Source organism: Paroedura picta, chromosome 1 (genome assembly GCF_049243985.1).
Source record: "Paroedura picta isolate Pp20150507F chromosome 1, Ppicta_v3.0, whole genome shotgun sequence".
NCBI lineage: Eukaryota > Metazoa > Chordata > Lepidosauria > Squamata > Gekkonidae > Paroedura > Paroedura picta.
The window spans coordinates 88,341,487-88,365,067 of NC_135369.1; the positions used below are offsets into that span (position 1 = coordinate 88,341,487).

Here is a 23,581-nt window from a genome sequence, read left to right on the forward strand (position 1 = left end):
TTCTTAGCTATCTTTCTATATTCTTCCCCTGGAAGCAGCTGATCTAGATTCATATTTTTCATATTAAGCCCCTAACTCCTTGGAATTCTTCAGGATAGTTATGGAGCAATATACTAATTGTTTATTTGTGTTGGCTTTGTCTATTATAACACACTTAAGCAAAACAAAGGTAGCTAGATGGTGAATCTAAACATGACAGCTTACTTTTACAGGGATAAAAAGGTAAAGGTAAAGGTATCCCCTGTGCAAGCACCAGGTCATGTCTGACCCTTGGGGTGACGCCCTCTAGTGTTTTCATGGCAGACTCAATATGGGGTGGTTTGCCAGTGCCTTCCCCAGTCATTACTGTTTACCCCCCAGCAAGCTGGGTACTCATTTTACCGACCTCGGAAGGATGGAAGGCTGAGTCAACCTTGAGCCGGCTGCTGGGATCGAACTCCCAACCTCATGGGCAGACAGCTTCAAACAGCATGTCGCTGCCTTACCACTCTGCGCCACAAGAGGCTCTTTTTTACCTTACCTTTACAGGGATATATCTGGTTAATATTTTGATACAAAAGCATAATCCAACTCATCAGCAAAATAAAGAATCCCAATAGCCTTGTGGGGCTTCTGTTCACATGTGCTCAGTAGTCTCATTAGGACTATGTGTGGGCAGGTGAGGAAGTTAATTGGTTTTATTGAATCCAGCAAGGTCCTGCTCTTCTGCATGCAGTGGATGGCTCAAATGTTAGCTATCATGTAGTTTATGAGTGTTCACCTGAAGACAAAGGTAAGTTACCAAATACCAAATATGGTTGTTTTTTGCTTTGAATCTCACAATTATCACCATTCTTTGCTTAGTTTTCACTAATTTACCTAGTTTGTGTCCTGTACAAGAATGCCAGGAGACTTGTTAGAACCATTCACTTCTCAGGGAGGTGGCTATAGAGTTATCTGCATGTGTATGCAAAAATACAGTTTCTAATTCAAAATACACTTGGATGTACACTAGGGGGCAAACTAAGACCTTTAAATGTCTTATTTTTGCATAGTTCCAAATATGTTATATTTTTCAGTTTTGAATTGGTTTCCAGTTTATACCATTTAAGTCAAGCACTAAATTGGCTAGTTAATTTTTCAGTTGTATTGAACATGATTATTTCATTGCTGCTATAGATGTTGAATCAAACATGATAAACATGGCAACATTTATGTGGTAGTATTGTCTTAATGTTATTTACCAGATATTTGTGTTGGGAGAAAATTTTAATGTGCATATTTTAATTATCATTTGTACTGAATTGTACAATGATGTGGAATTCCATAGTGATATGACTGTAAAGGTTTATTGTCATCAATCATAAGAATTTTGCTTAGAGATTCAATATTTGGATATTTAAATTTTATTATTAATTATATTTATATATCTCCTCCCCTCGTGGCTCAGGACGGTTTACAGAGAATATTAGAGTCATAAGATATATACCATAGAGGTTTGACAATTGCATCAATTAATAAATAATAACAGTGATAACAATAGCAATAACAGGACCCGGATTTCCTCTGGAAGCTCATTCTACCAGGTGGAATTTTAAAGACTAACAAATTTAATGTATCATAAGCTTTCACAGACCGTTTTGGGTCACAAACACTTATGCTGCTATAAATCTGTTAGTCTTTAAATTTGTTGGTCTTTAAGGTGTACCAAGTCTCTTGTTGTTTTGGTTGAAATATCTTGAACTTCAGAAAAATCTCTTTATTAAAAGTTTATTTTGTATTATTACCTTTATTTGTATTTGATGGGGATGTGGAGATATGTATTTGGAAATGATTCCCATAACATTTCTCAGGATGCATATACGGAGCAGGGTTGCCCCATGTTTTCCTGCTCCCACATGGGGGAGCATTTGGCTCCCCCATGGGGGAGCTTCTGGTGCACCTCATCATGCATGGGAAACAGGGCAGCATTCCTATTGCGGAAAACAGGCTGGGAATCTCTGCCGAATATTATTTCCAGTTTTCCTGTCTGTGTAGAATTGCTTTCAGCTTAGGCACAGACTTCTTTAGTCAAAACTGTGTTTTCTGACTAAAATCTCAGAGTAGATATTCAATAGCTTAGGTACAGAATAATGTTCTCTCAATGCAGTTTTTTGTCAGAATCCCTAATTCCCTCAGCCTACAGCTCTCATAAGACTTCTTTCTCAGCAGTTGCTGACCATTCAGAGTGCTTGGAACAAGCTGTCACTCATGCTTTCTTGCTTTGTGAAGGTTTAACTCTTCACCTCCTGGTTCTATGATAGTCCAACAATTTGAGGCTTGCTTCCAAAGTGCTGTCCATCACAAATGCCATAGAGTCCACCCTCCAAAGCAGCCATTTTCTCCAGAGGAGCTGATCCTGGTTATCAAGGGATCAATTGTAATAGTGGGAGATCTCTTAAGTGTCAACTGGAGATTGGCAGTCCTGTTGATAAGGGAATAGGAATGGAATGATTGAATGCATCCCCCTTGCATTGTTTCCTGAACAGCTGAGTGGTGGGATTTCAGGTCTGTTAAAGGACCTATTAAAGCACACAGCCCTGAGTGTTGAGATTCAAAGGGCTGTGTGGAGCCTTCCATAAGTATTGTATTGGAATATGGAGTTTCTATGCTTGATATAAAAATGTAATAAAAGTGTGAGTACAAGGTAGGACTACTAAATTTATTTAACACGGAAATATGGCTGCTGAGTCAGGGTCAAACAAGACATTACATTTTTAAAGTCAGGTCCAGGGTTTCCTGGGCCTGACCTATGCTCACTGAAGCCATGCTGCAGCTCAGGGAATTTCTGTTTAAATAAGATGGAGAGCCTTTTTTGGTTCAAGACTGTAACATGGAGGGAGGAGGGATCCTTCTTTCTCGCCCTCCGATGCCATTTACACCATCTAAAATGGTGCCGGCGTAGTTTTCCCCTTTCTACAGTTGCATGTGCAGAATTTGGACCTGATTCGTTGTTTTTTATGTAATGTTTGGGGGGGGGGGGAGATGAATACTTTGGTTCTAAGTAACTTTGAATTCTACAGTGCAAAAATTCTCAAAAAAAGTTGACGGAAACATTGTACAAATACATGCATGTTTGTTATGCCATAACTTGAAAAGGATTAATAAAAATATACATGTAATAAATAAAGCTTTATAACACAATAGTGGGCTTTGAAGAAAAAGCTGCTGTTATTGCTAAGCTCAGCAGCCCAGGATTTACGGTAGGTAAGAATTCATACATTTCTGGACTATGTTCACAGCTGAAAAAGTGAAGACGTTTGAGTAATCATACTAGACTCGTTTAAAGGGTTGTCTTTGCTGTGTTGTAATCACTTTTACAATAATATAAAAGGGAGTTATGCCCGAATAATTTTAAAATCCCTTCCAGAAACACCATCAGGCAAATCTGATATCCTTCCTGGAAAGACCTTTATATGCTGAAAAATGAATTCCTCAAAATCCTTTACCTCTTGCTTTGTTATCTTATATATCCTGCCAGGGAACCAGGAAAATAAATTGAGCCAACTTGGTTTTCGGGCTCAGACCCAGTTGTGGGCTGATATCTAACTTACAAGTATGGCAGCATACTAATCAGGTTCTGTACTGTCATTGTGCTCAGGGGAGCTGTCCTCACTTTACTACGTAAATATATATTGGTATTCAATGAAATATGGGTAAAAGAAATACTGATTAAACAAACAGTTCAGCAGTTTTTCAGTCTGTTAGAGAATATTGTTCAACATCATAGAAACAGATGGAGGTTACTGGGAGTGTAGAGCAGGATTTCTGTGTAACCAGGGCTTTTATTCCAATCCCAGGTTTGTTCAGTTCCTGCCGTCTACACGGAATGCAATTTCCATTTTGATTTTGGGTGATTTAAATTTTTCATCTGCAACGAGCATGATTAATCCGGAGTGACCCTACCTTTTCCCTGTGATATCCTGGAGTGGATATAACCCTCGATATTTGAAAAATCTGCATGAGCATCTCTCTGCTTTTCCCGAACTAACTTGCTGCCTTGAAACTCCAGTGCTGTAGAAAAGCTCTGATTGGCCGGGGCGTCAGTTCAAAGGCTTCATAGGTTGCAAGGCTTCCCTTAAAGGGGAAGCCCTAACTTCTCTCAGCAGAGGCTCTAGAAGCTCTAAACTCTCAGCAGAGATTTTCCTCTTGGATTTATTCCCCCTTCTCTGCTGTCTCCAATCCTCCCCCCCCCCTTCAAGAAAAGAAAGAAAGAGGCTCCTACTGTGCTTGGCTCCCTAATCACATGCAGAACACTTTTCTGTTTCAATGGGGGGGGGGATAGAGGAAGACCCAAGTTCAAATCAGTCTGAATTCCACAACGTAATAAACAAAGTAAGTACAGAATCAGCCCAAGGCAAATAGTTTATCTTTTCAATACCGATAGGCCCTGGAAACAAGAAAACATAAAATCTGGCTTATTAGAAAACAAATTTTGTATAATATGCTAATTTTGTTAAAATTACAAACCAGCTTATAGAAAATGACTAGGTAGAGCACTGTCAAAACAACTGATGGCTTTGGGAAATGGTGAGGTATAAAATTTTTACCCCATCATTTCCCAGAGGGCTCAAGGCAGCCAGTCAGAAGAATCTAGATGCTTCAACCTGGAGGTTTTACTCTACTTTGGCATTCAAAATGGTGCAGGGATTTTGTTTGTTTGTTTTGAGCATCCATATCATGCCCTGACCTAAATGGCCCACTTTAGCTAGTTCTTAGATTTTTTAATCTGTTGATGTATTATGTTGGTTTTTAGTTATTGTTAATTTTAACTTATTTTGTATACTGTCCTGAGCCCTATTGAGAGGGTGGTATATAAATTTAAATAATTTAAATTTAAATAATAATAATAATAATAATAATAATAATAATAATAATAATAATAATAATAAGCTAAACCACATCAGCTGTGGTTTGTCCTTGGATGAGAGATTTTCAGTGGCCAATGTCATGCTGTGCTGAGCTTCACTTGGCTCCACCCACTTTCTGAAAACACCTGATAGGCATCAGGTAAGCTGTCCATAGGCACCACACCGGAGACCTCTGATGTAAACTATAAATAAAGGAGACAGCTATTAAAAGTATATCTTTGCTAGTAGAGAAGAATTCAAGCTGGGAATGAAATGAGATAGATAGATAGATAGATAGACAGACAGACAGACAGACAGATAGATAGATAGATAGATCCTTAAAAAATGTTCCCCTGGTAAGTGCCAGTGAATCCTTCCTACTTTCTGAACATTCTCTGATTGCCTTCCAAATAGTACATCTGTATAACTCTTTTGACACTAAGGAGGCAGACGAGTTTTGACACACATCTGCTCCTCCTTAAATAGAATACTCACCATGGTAGAAAAAAGAAAAGTTATTAGCAGAGTGGTTAGTGAGAAATACATTAGTAATGGCATTTACTAATTTTGATCTGACTTCTTGAAGCTTGTTTGTAACACTTAAAAATGTCTCTGGTTGAAAGGGTTGTTTGTGGATTATTAAAAAACACCTCATGATTTATCAGATCGCTGATAGACCTTCTTCCTTACCCAGTGCATTTTAATTTTGTTTTGTTTATTAGGGCACGATGGTGCTCTTAATTCAGTTGGCTGGAGCCATGACAAGAACTGGCTTGTTTCATCTTCTGAAGACAGAACACTAAGGATATGGTCAGTCAGCAATGCAGAGCCTGCTTTATGTCTGGTAATAAATAACTCATACTGGTTAGATATATCTTGGCTACCATTCTGTATGCCACATATACCTAAATATCCCACTAATTATATGTATTATAGTTATATAATGGAATGTAATACCCATCAGCCTCCTAGAAAAACAGGGTCTGCCAACAGTTATTTCAGTGATGGCAGCCTTGTGCTCCTTGTAAATCATTTAAGCCTTTTATAAAATGAGCATCATTCCATTCAAGTTATCTAGCTGCTCTGAATGGCTGCTGAGCAGCCACACACATACATGCTGCTTGACTGCCCTGCTAAGGATTCAGTGCCAACCAATCAACATCTTTCCTACTAAAAGTTCCCTCTTTTTCCAAAACTTACTCTCGCAGGGTGGGAAGGATGATTGGTAATAGCAAGACCTCAGTCTCTGCATTGCTAGGGGGAAGTAGTTTGTAATGTGTTTGTTAGTCCACTGTTGGGGCCAATGCCTTACCTAGTGCATGGCAATAATCAAGGAGCATCTAAGTGTAAAGCCTGAGGACTGGAATGCTAGAAAACATTCTTGCCACTAATCTCCCTCTTTCAGAATTTGCCAGAGGGAAATTCTACAGGGTAGGAAAACTTCCAGACCTAACTGGGCATCATATGGAATGTGACTTGCAGTTAGATCCAAATGGGTCAAGGTCAAACAGGTTCATTACACCAGGGTGAGGTTCATATTATAAATCTAATAATGATTTTTAAAATGTGTATCCCACCTTTCTACATCGCTCAGGGCAGGTAACAGTATTTGAAACATGTCCCAAGGTAAAATTTCTCAGATGGGGGTTTTGTAAGGAGCCGGTTTTCCAACTCACTTCCTCCTCCAACAGTGAGGCCAGCCATTATTGGCGGGTATTATTTTAGGCCTCAACCATAATCCTATTGGAATAGCTCCATTTTTCAGACCCTGCAAAACTGATTTAGGTCTTGGAGAACCCTGATCTCTCACAGGATGTTATTGATTAATTAATATATAATCAATAATTCGTTAGGGATCTGTTTTAGGAATAAATATGATATTAAGAATGTTAAACAGCATTCAAGAAGAATTTAGGGTGAATTGAGATTTGGAACTGAGAGACATCTTATTTAGTCAGAAAGTTGTCACAACAGATGACCTGAAGCGTAAGCAGGACAACAGTGAGTCGTGTTTTCTAACTGAAAAGTATACAATATATAATCTTAGCTATGCATTTTTAATTTCAGGGCAAGGAGATGTTTCATAAACCTATCCGATCGGCACAGTTTTATTATCTGGATAGCTTTATATTGCTGTCTTGTGGGGCAGAGTTTCATTTGTTGAAATATTCCCTTGACATCAGCAAGGATGAGATAAAACGGTAGGTCAAATTTTACAAATTCGGTTGATGTCGTTTACTTGGATTTTAGTAAAGCTTTTGATAAGGTTCCCCATGATGTTCTGATAGATAAATTGAAGGTCTACAATCTGGATTTTCAGATAGTTAGGTAGATAGGGAATTGGTTAGAGAACCGCACTCAAAGAGACTGGAGGGAGGTGAGTAGCGGGGTACCTCAGGGCTCGGTGCTCGGCCCGGTATTTTTTTAACATATTTATTAATGATCTAGATGAAGGGGTGGAGGGACTACTCATCAAGTTTGCAGATGACACCAAATTGGGAGGACTGGCAAATACTCCAGAAGATAGAGGCAGAGTTCAACGAGATCTGAACACAATGGAAAAATGGGCAAATGAGAACAAGATGCAGTTTAATAAAGATAAGTGTAAAGTTCTGCATCTGGGTCAGAAAAATGAAAAGCATGCCTACTGGATGGGGGATACACTTCTAGGTTACACTGTGTGTGAACGAGACCTTGGGGTACTTGTGGATTGTAAATTAAACATGAGCAGGCAGTGTGATGCAGCGGTAAAAAAGGCAAATGCCATTTTGGGCTGTATCAACAGGGGCATCACATCAAAATCACAAGACGTAATAGTCCCATTGTATACGGCACTGGTCAGACCACATCTGGAGTACTGTGTGCAGTTCTGGAGGCCTCACTTCAAGAAGGACGTAGATAAAATTGAAAGGATACAGAGGAGAGCGACGAAGATGATCTGGGGCCAGGGGACCAAGCCATATGAAGATAGGTTGAGGGACTTGGGAATGTTCAGCCTGGAGAAAAGGAGGTTGAGAGGGGACATGATAGCCCTCTTTAAATATTTGAAAGGTTGTCACTTGGAGGAGGGCAGGATGCTGTTTCCGTTGGCTGCAGAGGAGAGGACACGCAGTAATGGGTTTAAACTACAAGTACAACGATATAGGCTAGATATCAGGAAAAATATTTTCACAGTCAGAGTAGTTCAGCAGTGGAATAGGCTGCCTAAGGAGGTGGTGAGCTCCCCCTCACTGGCAGTCTTCAAGCAAAGGTTGGATACACACTTTCCTTGGATGCTTTAGGATGCTTAGGGCTGATCCTGTGTTGAGCAGGGGTTGGACTAGATGGCCTGTATGGCCCCTTCCAACTCTATGGTTCTATGATTCTATGATTCTATAAAGACATTTTTTAATTCTCTAGACTATATGAGACACTGTAAAAGAATGAACATGAAGCAATATGGAAACGCCATTCAGTGTTTGTGTTTGTCATTCAAAAATTAAAATGAAGGTTTTCATGTGTGCCTCTAGTCATGAAATGACTTTGGGCTTTTTCCGCACATTGGGCATTATCACGTGAAGCCTGCTGTATGTTAAAGCGCAAGAAATAATGGTGACTCACTGGCACTCGACACCTCTTGAGCTGTTTGAAATGTTTTTGGGTGCTTTTCTTGCATTCCTCACTTGATGCTGGAAATGCGAGAAGAGAGAGCAAGGTGCTTTAGTCTTGTTTCACTTTGGCCTGCCTATCACTGTCACCAACCAATCCCCTCCCAGCATGGGTGATTGACACATGAACTTCCAGCGACCACCAACATTTTTTTAAATAGACATATTCATTTAAATGCCTACCTTAATCTTCATAGAGGCACTGACAATCACAGCCGAGGTATGTGTCTGCCTATTTATTGCTCCATCTGGTTCTCCATTTTTAAAAAGAACTCGCCATCCTGGTAAGGAGAGAGGGAGGTAGGTGTGAGCATGGGACATTGGAGGCGGATGTAGTGCTTCTTTGCCTCCATACATTTGTTTGGCTAGAAGCCTGCTGGTTGTCTGCTGGGGGATAGTGCTTTTTAGGTTGGTGAATCCACTTTTGGGGATTCATCAACTTGTGCTTTAAAATGGAGGATGTAGTAAGCAGTCTGCTAGCCAGACACAGGAGGTTGGTGACGTCATGCGGAGCAGCCAAAATATAGTATCTTCAGATGGTAAGCATGATGATAAATGTATGGTGTGCAGAAAAGCCCTTTGAATTTACTACCGCATAAGTTTATACAAAGCTGCCATATACTTGGTCAGTCAAGTCACTAGAGCCCAGTAGTGATGAATACAGTGAATTACACGCTAAATGCACCTACTGTGCCTACACTTCCCATACAATATTACAAATTCTGTATTTGCTTCTATTTGTTGTAAAACATGTATTTCAAAACAGTGATATCTGTTTAACAATCAATACTATGTATTTGGACATAAATACTGATACCCTGGCCTAATATCAGACAAACCACAGGTTGATACTGTGTTTCAAAATGTTCTTCATCAGCAACCCTCAACCTTGCAAGCATTTATAATGCATTATAGAGATTTTGGTCACACATGTAAATTTTAGAGCTATTTGAGGTTTTTCCCTATGAAGAGTTCTGTTTTTGCATTTGGAAATTATTGTTTCTGATGAACAACATTTTGAAACACAGCATTAACCAGTGGCTTGTCTGATATTGTACCAGTGTATCAGTATTTATGTTCAAGTCCATGGTATTGATGGTTAAACGAATACCGCTGCTTTATCAAAAAAATTGAAGCAAATACAGAGTTTGTAACATTGTATTGGGAAGCATAGGCATCATACCTCAAATAGCTCTAAAATTTACATGTGTGACCAAAATCTCTATAATGCATTATACATGCTTGTAATTCATAATATACTTGGTCAGATTATTGTTTCCCAAGTACTATATTGTCTGACTGGCAGCAGCTCTCTAGGTTCTGGAGCAGTTTTTCCCTGGGCCTACTTTGTGTCCTCTTTACCCAGAGATGCTGGGCATGGAAATGGATCATTCTGCATGCAGATATGTGCTCTGAGCCGAAGCCTATTTCCATTTGTTGTATGTCATTTGTGGACCCAGCGCAGAAGAGGTGAGGAGACAGCAAAACACAGGATGAACAATGGCCACAGCTTTGTAGTTTACAGCAGCTTCAAGAGCCTTGGCATAGCAGGGGGCAAACTAATCTAGGAATCAGCCTGGTTTGTAGAATAATCTGTCTTGTCTCCATGGCTCCTATCTCCAGATCTAAGAATCCATAGATTTGGCCACACTGAAAATTATTGAGTGATGAGTGATGACTGTAAGTTAGAATTGAGCTGAAAATATATTTATATCCTATTGATATTAAATACTAATTAGGTTTCTGTTTAGCTTTCCCAGGGAAATCAGATCATGGGCTTAGTCACTAGTGTCTTTCTATCTCAAACTTGTATATTGATTTCATCTCCTTTGCTAGTTACTTTATTGGAGTACCAAAAAAGCTCCAGCACATGGGTATAGGACTTCACCTCAGTGTTGTTGAAACCCAGATTGCTCTTCAAAATAAGACAAAGTTTAATTCCTCCTGACATTTTCTTTGTGAGTGTTTTCCATGTCTAGTCTCTGTCAACTGGGCCTTTTATTTCATTTCTACTAACTCTTCACTGATTACTCTTGATGAGTCAGGTTTGGAAAAATGCTTGAATGGAAAAGACTCAATGGAACTGCCGACAAACATCAGGAATGCCTTAAACCCTTAATTAGAAGAACATGGTAATGTAGCCCAGATCACTCTCTCTCTCTCTCTCACCCCAAAGTCAATTAAATAACAACAGCATTATGGATCTTTTGCAGTTCTGTAGCTCTTCCATGCATTGCTCTTCTACACTTCTGTAAAAATGAACAAGACTATCAACATTTTATTCTGGTATGAAGCTTTTTGTACTAGAGCATACTTCTTCAGATGCAGTTAATAGATCCGTACTATTTAGACATTTTATGGGGAAGAGAAAGAAAAAAGCCAACAGCAGGGTCAAGGGTCCATAATATTTAGAAAACATAGACTGAAGTGTAATTATTTAAAAATCAAACCTTTATACCTTCAAATTCAGTATAAAATAACTGAATTTAACTGACCTTTTAATTCAGTATAAAATAAAGAAAAATTATTCTACAAATGTGAATAAAAATCCATGAACTGTTTGCCCTGATATTCTACTGAGGTATTCTAACTATCTAACAATTAAATCTTAAATGAACAGTGCAAACAAATAGAAGAAAACAATAGAATTGGGAGAACCAGAGATATTTTCAAGAAAATTGGAGATATGAAGAGAACGTTTCATGCAAAGATGGGTATGATAAGGGACCAAAATGGTAGGGACCTCACAGAAGCAGAAGAGATTTTAAAAAGGTGGCAAAATTATACAGAAGAACTATACAAGAGTGAGCTTAAGATCCCTAATAACCACGATGGGGCAATTACTGACCTGGAGCCAGACATCCGGGAATGTGAAGTCAAATGTGCCTTAGGAATTCTGAGCAACAATAAAGCTAGTGATGGTGACAGCATTCCAGTTGAACTATTCAAAATCTTTAAAAGACGATCCAGTAAAAGTGCTACACTCAATATGCCAGCAAATTTAGAAAACTCAACAATGGCCAGAGGATTGGAAAAGGTCAGTTTACATTCCAATCCCAAAGAAGGGCAATGCCAAAGAATGTTCAAACTACCGCACCATTGCTCTCATTTCTCATGCTAGCAAAGTTATACTCAAAATCCTACAAGCTAGGCTCCAGCAATATGTGGACCGAGAACTTCCAGAAGTACAAGCAGGATTTCGAAGAGGCAGAGGAACTAGAGATCAAATGGCCAACATACGCTGGATCATGGAGAAAGCTAGGGAGTTCCAGAAGAACATCTACTTCTGCTTCATTGACTATGCTAAAGCCTTTGATTGTGTGGAGCACAACAAACTGTGGCAAGTTCTTAAAGATATGGGAACATCTTATTTGTCTCTTGAGAAACCTATATGCAGGTCAAGAAGCAACAGTGAGAACCGAACATGGAATCACTGATTGGTTCAAAATTGAGAAAGCAGTTCGGCAAAGGTGTATACTGTCGCCTTCCCTATTTGTATGCGGAGCACATCATGAGAAAGGTGGGATTAGAGGAGTCACAAATTGGGATCAAGATTGCAGGGTGAAGGTGGAGAGTGCAAAAGTTGGCTTGAAACTCAACATCAAGAAAACAAAGATCATGGCATCCGGCCCTCTCAATTCCTGGCAAATAGATGGGGCAGAAATTGAGATAGTGACAGATTTTATTTTCCTGGGCTCCAAGATCACAGATGGGGACTGCAGATGGGGACTGCAGCAAAGAAATTAAAAGGCGCTTGCCCCTGGGGAGGAAAGCTATGGCAAATCTAGACAGCATCCTAAAAAGCAGAGACATCACCCTGCCAACAAAAGTGCGTTTAGTCAAGGCTATGGTCTTCCCAGTTGCAATGTATGGCTGTGAAAGTTGGACCATAAGGAAGGCCGAGCGTCAAAGAATTGAGGCTTTTGAACTCTGGTGCTGGAGAAGACTCTTGCGAGTCCCTTGGACTGCAAGGTGAACAAACCGGTCAGTCCTAGAGGAGATCAGCCCTGACTGCTCTTTAGAAGGCCAGATCCTGAAGATGAAACTCAAATACTTTGGCCACCTCATGAGAAGGAAGGACTCCCTGGAGAAGAGCCTAATGCTGGGAGCGATCGAGGGCAAAAGAAGAAGGGGACGTCAGAGAATGAGGTGGCTGGATGGAGTCACTGAAGCAGTAGGTGCAAACTTAAATGGACTCTGGGGAATGGTAGAGGACAGGAAGGCCTGGAGGATCATTGTCCATGGGGTCGTGATGGGTCGGACATGACTTTGCACCTAATAACAACAACAAACAAATATATTTTACAGTAATGCTGCAGCTGCTACTTGACTCTGGACTATTGCCTCTTAGCAGAATGAACTCCCCCTAGCCCTGTCTTGCTAAGACCTTGTCTGTTGCAATTTCTTCGGTAAATTTAGAAGAAGTTGTGTTTTGTACCCTGCTTTTCACTAACTGAAGGAGTCTCAAAGTGACTTATAGTCACCTTCCCTTCCTTTTTCCACAACAGGAACCCTGTGAGGTAGTTGGGGCTGAGAGAGCTCTGATAGGACTGCTCTGTGGGACCTGTACTATTAGGACTGTGTGAAGGAGCACTTTCAGGGGGTTGCAATACCCATGATATACTTGGTCACCATTTTGTGTGAAGAGGGCAATGTGTATTTTCCAGCTTTGGTACACAGGTTGGATATTCAGTTTTCTCAGCGGTATGCCTTCTCATCTACTGAAGTTGGAAAAAATATATACATTGCCATAGTCTCAACGTCAGGAGGATCATGGGTAGCATGATATCTCTTTATGTGCAATTTGAATGCCAAAACTGTAGCATTTGAAAAGGACTACCAAGAAGCTAAGATGGTCTGTTCACTGATGGTGAGTAATTCAGTTCTCAAGATAATCAGCCTGACATAATAGGATTATATTTTATTTGTGGTCCACCTAGCAATAGTGAACTCAGTCTTGTCACTTAACTATGATGTGTCAAATTTAAATATTTTTCATCATGACAGCTTCAAAACCTCTTCTGTGTTGCTGAATCTGCTTCATTTTGGTTTTCATAATTTTAGTGGATCAAGTATCTGTCAACAATCTAAAGAACCTAATTGGGAAGTGAGCTGCCTCCTTTAAAGAAAAATGTTAAAAAGCAAATGGGAGATGGCTGGTTCCTCATTGTGTCTTGTAATATTTTCAAGTTCAAGTTCTGTTTTCAAGTTCAGAATTGATCAATGGACTTCATGTCACTTAAGTCTACATGAATTTATGTCACTAAGTCTACATTAAGATAGTGGGGCTTCCATTCCCTGTTAGGACATGGACTTACAGGTTTACGTATACCTACAGGACTATCAGTCAGATGACAGGTTTCAATTCTCGTCAAAAGTAAATTTGAGTAGGATATGCTAGCCAAGTATAGAAGTTACTTCTGCATTTAGTTGGTGTTGGTAATGTAAGGGAGAATTTACACAGCAGATATAGGGAAGTTATAGTTATTATACCTGGTGCAGTCATCGCTATACAAATCCCCATTACATGTTTAAAGCAGCATGCCAGCCAAATGTGAATAAACATGTATTTGGCTGACAGTGTTTATTTATTAACATTTTAAGCTACTTTCAGGGCAGCCTCACACAAGCATAGCATATATGATTAGCCTCACAGCTCAATTATGCTTAATGTGTGATAAATGACTCATTTGAAAAGGAGTGTATTTTAAGCAAAATTAGGTGATTCACAAGTTTTACTTGTAGGGTTTGATCATTTGCAATGGGAGCTTTCCTTATATCTCAGCAGGGACTTTGAAGAGAGAGACCCTGACTTTTAGGAGAGAGGTCTTGGTATAGATATCTGATATCCCAGGCTACACATTAAATTCTTGTTGCTGATATATACTTTGTTTCCCCCTCATTCCCTATGCATGAACACTAAAGGTAGTGGAGACGTTAGACTCCTCTGTGGTATGCTGTAATAGAAAGAAGGTTGATAATTTGGCTCAGAGTTCTGCAGCTGTAATTGATAGACTGGAAATGATTGAAATTAGATAGAGACAACATTCTGATTACTAAATTGTTGAAGAATACTGGCAGGGCTTCATCGTACTCCAGCATGCTTATTATTAGTGCATAAATACCTGTATTCTGACATCTTAAATGTCAAGTTGTACTAGCACATACTATACGATATGGGTAAAAATCTTTGTGTCTTAGGCTAATATATAGTAACAAGTATCAGTGCTTTTAGGAAGACTATCTAAAATACATTAACATGAATTCATATTTAGGAAAATCATTATTTTGACATGCAAGGTTGCAGAAGAAAGGAGAGAAATGGCTGGGTTAACCTTGAAGCTTTTTCATCCATCAGTGCCAGACAGAAAAAGTGCAATGGAGTCAAATTTAAGTTATAATATGCATTCAGGGACTTGTGCATTTTATCTGTGGAAATCTAGAGAATCAGTGGGCTCACATTTTAGGGGACTTTGGGTTACAGGAGAAGCAAGGAAAGCTGATGTGTAGCTACGAATGTATAAGACTTCAGATTTGCTCTATGTTAATTAAAATGGTCCAAAATCTATCTATCCATCCATCCATCATCCACCTATCCAACCATCCATCCAATCTATCTATCTATTATATTTATATGCCACTCGCCTTGAAGGCTCAGGGTGGTTTACATAAAACATAAAAATGGATCTGCAAAATCTTTAATGATAAGACTGGTTTAGAAATGTGTGAAAATATACATCTACAAAGTACTTAAAATTTTACTGAAAACATTCTTATGGTAGATTCTGGGGTTTTATTTTGCCTTTGGATAGAAAGCTAAACTTTTTCTCTAGACATTAGCCAACAGAGAGAGAATTATATTAAGTTCGGTTGAAATTAGTTAGGCTAATGTTGATGCAGTTCTTTGAGATCAACAATAAATCTAAACTTTATAAGTGTATTTAAATAAATAATAAAAAAGGTAACAGATTTCCAATAATTTGTTATAGTTACATGTTGTAAGCACATTTTAAGATACTTGGTAAAGGTTTTTCAGTATACATTGTTTGCCTCTTTTGCTCATACACATATATGTTCAATGTTCTTTTTGCAGGTACAAAAATAAGAGCTTTTGCAAATCGATACAGAAATTTCCCATGGCATCTACAGTGGCACTTACCAGCCTTTCAGCAGTAAATGAATTCTACTCTTGTATCCTTCTAATAATGATGACCTATGTTCAGCATTTATTTGTTTGTTTGTTTATATACCACCCTCCCCTGAGGTTCATAAGATGGAAGACAGGAGAATGATGTAGAGCACTTTTGGTCCCCATTGGGCAGAATATAAATGGAGTAAATGAATACGTTTTTGTCAGAAATGTTTCCCTTAAAACAGTTGGCATTAGTTTCTTACATAACTTTTAGATCTCCTATTCTTTTCTATAATGATTAGCACTAAAATAATCCAATTGTCTTTAAATGATGCTGATGGAATTTGTAATGACTTGGAGTATAAGTTTGCCTAGCTCATACTGCTGGCATCTATTACAAGTTGAACATTATTTCTCCCATGAATGTCTAAATTGGTGCAGAATGCAAAATGAGATATTAACATTCAAACTTTTGCTCTGAGAAACTTATGGGCCTCACAAGAGAAACTTATGGGCCCCAAGGTTGGCTATAGTTCAGTGAAGCCTTAAAAACAACATTTTCAGGGTATTTGTTTTTTTCTTTGTGAACGTAAGCTTTTATCTGTGGCTATAAAAAAAATTAGGTTTAAATCATCAGCACATTTTCCATGTGTGCAGGATTTCATTTTACATTGTTATCTAGTTTTGACCTCTTCATTTTGAATTCTTAGTAAAAAGTGAGGGTGCATTGTTGGAGTATTTTTGCCCAAATGTTTTAATAGTGGTACTCATACCTGGCAACTCAAATGCAATTCCAAATGGGAAGACTTCATGTACAATCAGTGAAATCTTTTAAATAGGCTACTATTAATTTAATAGTATGTCTGAAAAATCATTAGCATAAATCTGAGAACCTGAATTATGATAATGTAAGATAATTATTTTTTTAAACTATTTCTACAAGTATGATGAATGTATGCTCTGTTCTGTTCAATCACCATCTGTAAGGTTCTCTTCAGCGGTGCATGTGGGAGAGGTGCTGGGGCAGCGGCAGCAGCTTGCGTGGTGAGGCAGCGGCACCCCTGTCTTGGCCTCCCTCCCCGAGTACTTCTTAAGTGGGGGCAGCATCACCTAACCTCGCAAGCCTGACCTAGCAGTAATAGGCTCTCTCAGCCTCACCTACTTCACAGGGTGTCTGTTGTGGGGAGAGGAATGGGAAGGCAATAGTAAGCTGCTTTGAGACTCCTCCTCTTCCTCTTCCTCCTCCTCCTACCTCCTCCTTTTCACCACCATAGATATGGCCAGAAATGTAGCTGCTGAACTTGATTTTAAAAAAAGATCATAGTGGTTGTTTCTGCAATCTGATCTCTCAGTCAAACATGTCAAACAGGCTAGCCTTTTTCAACCTTTTGACCATGGACAAGCCACTGAAATAATTTTTCAGGCTTCAAGGAGCCCTGGAAGGGATGTCTGCTGGCCATGCCTCCCTGTTACAACCCATGGGAGTGACATGTCACTGGAAGTGACATCATCTGTGATAATGTACAGAGTCAAAGAGGACTGATGGGGGAGAGACTGGAGGTGGTTTAAACTGGGATTAAGTGTGCAGGCTCTGCTCCTTCCCAGACATAGAACCCACAAGAGAACTCATGCTCAGGAGGGGAAACAATGGAAGGGGCCAGATCCCTAGCTTGTGGCATAGACCAGTGGTCCCCAACCTTTTTATCACCAGGGACTGGTCAACGCTTGACAATCTTACTGAGGCCCAGGGGGGGTAGTTTTTTGCTGAGGGATGTCACCGCTGCCGCCTGAGCCCCTGCTCCACTTGCTTTCCCGCTGACGCCCCTGACTTACCGCCGCCCACTGGAGGGGCACTGCCAGCAGGAGCTGCGCAGTGCCATACTGAGGGAAAGCCCCACCCATGGTGGTTGCTGGAGAGCACCAAAGGTGAGCCGGCGGCAAAGTGGCAGGGCAGCCCCGGAGGCAGCAGCCGGGGAGAAGGATGAGAAGGAGCCGTGGCCCGGTACCAACTGATCTATGGACCAGTCCCCTGACCGGGGGTTGGGGACTGCTGGCTTAGACTATTAAGGCAGGAGGGAAAAGGCCACAGACCATCTCCAAAGATCCCACAGACTCCTGGGGGTCCATGGACCCCTGATTCAGAATTCCTGGATTAGAGAGCTAAAATAGAATTTACTTAGAGATGGGTAAAAACACAAAGGAGTAATCCAATAACATGACCTTTTGTAGATTATTGTCCCATTTATTATCCATTAAAATAGATACATGTTAAATTTGTTTACTATAATATATAATTTAACAGAACTTTAACGTACAGTGATGACAGATATTATACTGGCAGCTGGTAGTAATCGAGTGCTAGAGGTATTTGACCTCAATGTGGGCTGTAGTGCAGCAGCAATACCAGATGTTCATTCAAGAGCAGTTCACCAGATTTGCCAAAATAAGGTAGGCATGAGATCTTCTATAGATACTAAAAAGCATAATTGAAAATCTTGCATTTTCCTTTGTATTATGTACAATTGCAGCGCTTCAAATAAGATTCTACTTCTATTGGAAGTGTTAATTAATATTGTCAAGTTCTGCCTCTTAGCTCATCTATTGTTTGTGTGGTTTATATATGTAACTGCTTTGTTGTAATTGCTGTAATAATGTGAAAGCATTGTTTTATTTTTTTAAAGTTCTTGGCATGTAGGATAGTCAGATAAAATATGTTCTTCAATTAAATAAATTTCATACTGAGTTTTTATAGTACAAGGCAGGTTTTGTGACATCTGATGTTTTTATTAATCCATAAATTTAAATACAGTATTTGCTGGCGTATAAGACTACTTTCCCCCCCTGAAAAACATGCCTCCAAGTGGGGGGGTCGTCCTATATGCCGGGTGCATTTCAGTTGGGATAGACATAGCTGCCCATAGTGGCCCATAGTACTGTAATGTAATGTAACTATATTTTGAGTGGAAATGTTGGGGGGTCGTCTTATACGCCCAGTCGTCTTATACGCCGGCAAATATGGTAATTAATTGGAAGCCAATACCTCTGTAATTTACAATTCTTATTTTAATGAAATCAGATAATTCCTTTAGATATTAGCTATAGAGAGAATTCCAGCAGAACAAACCCAATTTCTGAACATTCCACAATCCAAGAATTAGAAAGAAGTAAATTCAAATGGCAGCTTTACTCCAGTCTTTCTGTGGTATGCTTGTGAGTGTTGTAGATTTATTTATTTATGCATTAATTTTATTTCCAGTCTACATTTCTTGCTGAGACAAGGCATATTAGTTAGGTGATATAAAACTGAAGACTGTCCAGCACCATCAAAGAGCCATGCAATAGGACTTGGATTACAGAATTAGAAAACAATGCTGTTACTCTTCCCCACCCCTGAAATGGGCTCCTTGCTTTCTGCTTTTTGGCCACCATACAGGGCAGCCTGACCCACTGGCCTCAAAATTGGGAGGGAGAAGGGGTTCCAGCACTGGATACTCTTCCTTCCCCAGACTGTCTGGTAGTGGCACTGACTGTTGCTTCCTCCCTGGCTAGGCGTGGAGCCTTTCCTTTTATGGGATTCCCTGGCTTCATCTCCATCTTCCCTTTCACCTGCTCTACCTGAGAAAACCCTTCAAGCTGCATCTAGGGCAAATATCATGCCTGCAAGTAGCAATCACTGAGAACCAATCAATGTCCAACAAAACCTTTGGAGAACCACAAACCAATTCCAGTAGAATCACAAACCAATGTGCCAAGCCAAACAACCAAAATAAAACTGGAGAATTTCTGCAGTAGAAACTGAAGGGGGGGCATTTTTGAAATCCCAGCACAACCCATTGCAATGTACAGAATGCCCAGCTAAACCAGTGCCACCGTTGGAGTCCAAATTCAACAGGACTGATTTCAGAACACCTATCGAAACAAAACCAAGCAAAGGGGAATTTTACAAGCCCAGCAGCACCACTTGCAATGTATAGAATACCCAGCAGAATCCAGAGCCACTGTGGCACAACATGACTTACATCAAAACACAAAATCACAACAAATTCAAGCCAGGACAGGATTTTTCAAGGCCTCCACTCACACACAAACCCTACAAAAAGGACACAAAGATCTGTGGACAAAAAATAAAATGGCAGAAATGTGAGAGACTTCCTGACCTTCTCTGGCAGGTTCTTCCTGGGAGCTACCAATGACAACATAACATGAGCATGCAGCTGCTAAGTTTACCCATTTGCAAGGATGGCACCTTTAGAAGGTCTTGCTCAAATGAGTGAAGCTGTTACAGTGGAACATAGCAGAAAAGAGTCCCAAGCTGGCAATGGCAAAATGCACTCCTAGGTATTACCCCGTTTTCAATGCTTTCATCAGTGATACTCTCTTGCCCCAGAGGGATGGGCCAGAACCAATGGGATGAAATTAATTTAAAAAAAATCCATCTAAACATCCGGAAGAAATTCCTGACAGTTAGAGCCATTTCTCAGTGGAACAGGAACTCGGGAGGTGGAGGGTTCTCCATCTTTGGAAATTTTTAAACAGAGGCTGGATAGGCATCTGACGGAGAGGCTGATTCTGTGAAGGCAAAGGGGTAGCAGTTTACAGTAGATGAGAATCATAGAGTTGGAAGGGGCCATACAGGCCATCTAGTCCAACCCCCTGTTCAATGCAGGATCAGCCCAAAGCATCCTAAAGCATCCAAGAAAAGTGTGCATCCAACCTTTGCTTGAAGACTGCCAGTGAGGGGGAGCTCACCACCTCCGTAGGCAGCTTTTCCACTGCTGAACTACTCTGACTGTAAAAAATTTTTCTTGATATCTAGCTTATATCATTGTACTTGTAGTTTAAACTCATTACTGCGCGTCCTTTCCTCTGCAGCTAATGGAAACAGCATCCTGCCCTCCTCCAAGTGACAACCTTTCAAATACTTAAAGAGGGCTATCATGTCCCCTCTCAACCTCCTTTTCTCCAGGCTGAATATTCCCAAGTCCCTCAACCTATCTTCATAGGGTTTGGTCCCTTGGCCCCATCCTTGTTGCTCTCCTCTGTACCCTTTCAATTTTATCTATGCCCTTCTTGAAGCCTGCTCATGTTTAGCTTACAATCCACAAGTACCCAAAGTCTCGTTCACACACAGTGTTACCTAGAAGCGTATCCTCCATCCAGTAGGCATGCTTTTCATTTTTCTGACCCAGATGCAGAACTTTACACTTATCTTTATTAAATTGCATCTTGTTCTCATTTTCCCATTTTTCCATTGTGTTCAGATCTCGTTGAACTCTGTCTCTATCTTCTCTATCTCCTTTACTTTACGTTTGCTCCTCACATATCTGAAAAATCTTTTCTTGTTACAGTGGGCTTCCCTGGCCAATCTTAGCTCACTCTCAGCTTTGGCCTTTCTGATGATTGATTTACAGTGCCTAGTAACCTGTGGGTACTCTTCTTTAGAGCTCTGTCCTTCCCTCCATTTCCTGAACATTTTCCTTTTCTTTCTTAGTTCCTCTTGAAGTTCTCTGTTCATCCAAATAGGCTTCTTAGAGCTCCTGCAGTGTTTTTGTCTTTCTGGGATAGTCATTGATTGAGCATGCAATAGCTCTTATTTGAGTAGCGCCCACCCTTCACATGCTCCCTTCGCTTTCAGCATTAAAGTTTTCCCTACGAAAATCTAACATCCGCATCTGGCTACAAGCTTCTTTGTCCCCTCATCTCAAAAGGAATTCTATGAGGACATGGTCACTTCCCCCTAGGGTCCCCACCTCCTTCACCTCATCCACCAACTCTTGCCTGTTGGTCAGTATTAAGTCCAGTATGGCTGAACCTCTTGTGGGTTCATCTACCATTTGATAAATGAAATAGTCAGCCAGGCAGGTCAGAAAGTTGTATGACTGAGGACACTTTGCAGAGTTTGTTCCCAGCACACATCTGGGAAATTGAAGTCACCCATGATTACGTCTTGCCGCTTGGATATTTTCCTAAGCTGCTCACGAAATGCAGCATCCACATCCTCTCGTTGGTCAGGCGGTCGGTAGCAGACACCAGCCACCACACTGTTTGTTTTCCCCTCGCTTATTTTCACCCAGATGCTTTCCACTGTAGATATACTCTCCTTCACTAGAATTTCCTGGCAGGTAAGCCCTTTCCTCACGTACAGTGCCACTCCTCCACCTCTTCGATCTGTTTTTTCTGAATAGTTCATATTCATCCACTATTACATTCCAGTCATGAGAATAATTCCACCAAGTTTCTGTGATGCCTACTAAATCATACCTTTCCATCAGCATGAGAAGTTCCAGCTCTTCGGGCGTTAGTATAAAGGCATCTGAATCCTTTTACTTTCGGTTCCCTATGAGCTGGCCTACCTGGTTGTGCTGCCCCCGATTGGTCTCCTTTTGTACATTTATAATGTGCAAAAATATAATCTCTATTAGATAAATAAATTCAACCTACAGATATAAATTAGTAAATTAATTTGTCACTAATTTACTTTTGACTTATGATCCTTGTTCCATTTTTTCTGAGGAAGAGTACATGCACTCGAAAGCTCACACCTTGAATAAGTCTTTGTTGGTCTTAAAGGTGCTATTGGACTTTATTTTTGCTTTGCTACTTCAGACCATCTTGGCTACCCACTTGAATATATTGTCAGAGTGGGACACATCAACACATTTCTGAGAGCCTTATCAGAGTGGCTAACTGACTGTCTCTGCTTCTTCAGGCAAGCCACTTTGGACTTGAGGTGCAGGAGCTTCTTACAGTGAACACACATCTATGACCTCTGTCCATCTGGCAGATATGTTACTGGAAATGGCCTTTCATGAGTTATTATGGGAAATTTAAAGTGACAGGAGCTGGTTTCAGCCTCTCCACCTTTGTTTACTAGGGTCCAATTGTAGAAAGTGAGGCAAGGCAGATTAATGTAGAATAAAGAATATTTTTTTATTTAAAAGAAATTCAAGTAACAGCACACACACACTAATATTCAGAGAAAAATAAGCAGCTGAATGAATTCTTTTTTTACATGACAGCAGCTGCTAGACTTATTGTGGCTCAAAGGTGGAAGCAGCAAGAGCTACCTGACACTGACAAGTGATGAATAAAAATGGTTGCATTCGCAGCAATAGCAATATTTACCAGCTTTGTGCCTAAAGATTCTTCTGAAGAGTATTCAGAGTGCTGGAATTTCTTCATAGAATACCAAAGAAAATTATATTTGACTCATATTGATCATATCAAAAGTTATCCCTCAATTGTACTGTATAAGAAATTACTCTTCTGGGTTGAGAGATTGTATTATTCTTTTCCTTTCTTATTTCCTTCTTTAACTTGAAAACTGAATAAAAACTATTTTTTTAAAATTACTTTCAGAGAGAAATAAAGATTATAGTAGAACCAGGTAGAAGTATTAGTTGGGGGGCAAAATAGACATGTAGCCTGTCCTGAAGAGCAGAGACAGAAAGGAGGGCAGACACAAGACAAGCTTGTATCTGGGTGATCTATCTGGTACCAAGATAATCACACACTAAGATAATCACACACTAGGGCGAGTTTGCGCTTTGACTAATTACTCAAAAACACAGCCTGCAGCCTACCTGGCATGGCATGGCATGGCTGAGACATTGTGATGAAGGGATAGTGTGAGAAAAGGTTTCAGCAGGAGTTATTTCCTGAGCTGGTATGAGATAAAGACTAAAGGTGTAAGTTAAGAGGTGTAATTCTGAGTTTGCTAACTAGATGGCCATGAGCCACGAAGTGGAGATTGGAGAGACCAGATAGGCATTGAATAAATGATTAATTACAATAAACCTCATTATTATCAGGATGGGAAATAGAGGTAAGGGAAATTCCTGAACAGAGAAAAATTACCTACTGCCCCAAATGGAGACCACAAACTGAAGGAATCTTGACCAGATTAAGGGTGTGTCTGTGGTCCATTGACTTGC

At 40.0% G+C, this 23,581-nt stretch overlaps 1 protein-coding gene across 16 annotated transcripts in view; it reads left to right on the forward strand.

Annotated features, from left to right (window-relative positions):
- WDR27 (WD repeat domain 27) overlaps positions 1 to 23,581 on the forward strand; it is a 114,275-nt gene that overhangs the window by 35,909 nt on the left and 54,785 nt on the right. For 13 of the 16 annotated variants that reach the window (XM_077346948.1, XM_077346987.1, XM_077347015.1 and 10 more), the window contains 4 exons: positions 5,591 to 5,712; positions 6,936 to 7,069; positions 15,609 to 15,706; positions 17,965 to 18,095. In XM_077346948.1, the coding sequence (XP_077203063.1) occupies positions 5,591 to 5,712; positions 6,936 to 7,069; positions 15,609 to 15,706; positions 17,965 to 18,095 (485 nt within the window). Of the gene's footprint in view, positions 1 to 5,590; positions 5,713 to 6,935; positions 7,070 to 15,608; positions 15,707 to 17,964; positions 18,096 to 18,903; positions 21,001 to 23,581 lie in introns of those variants that run through there. The other 3 variants (XM_077346956.1, XM_077347059.1, XM_077347043.1) reach the window with 2 other exon arrangements.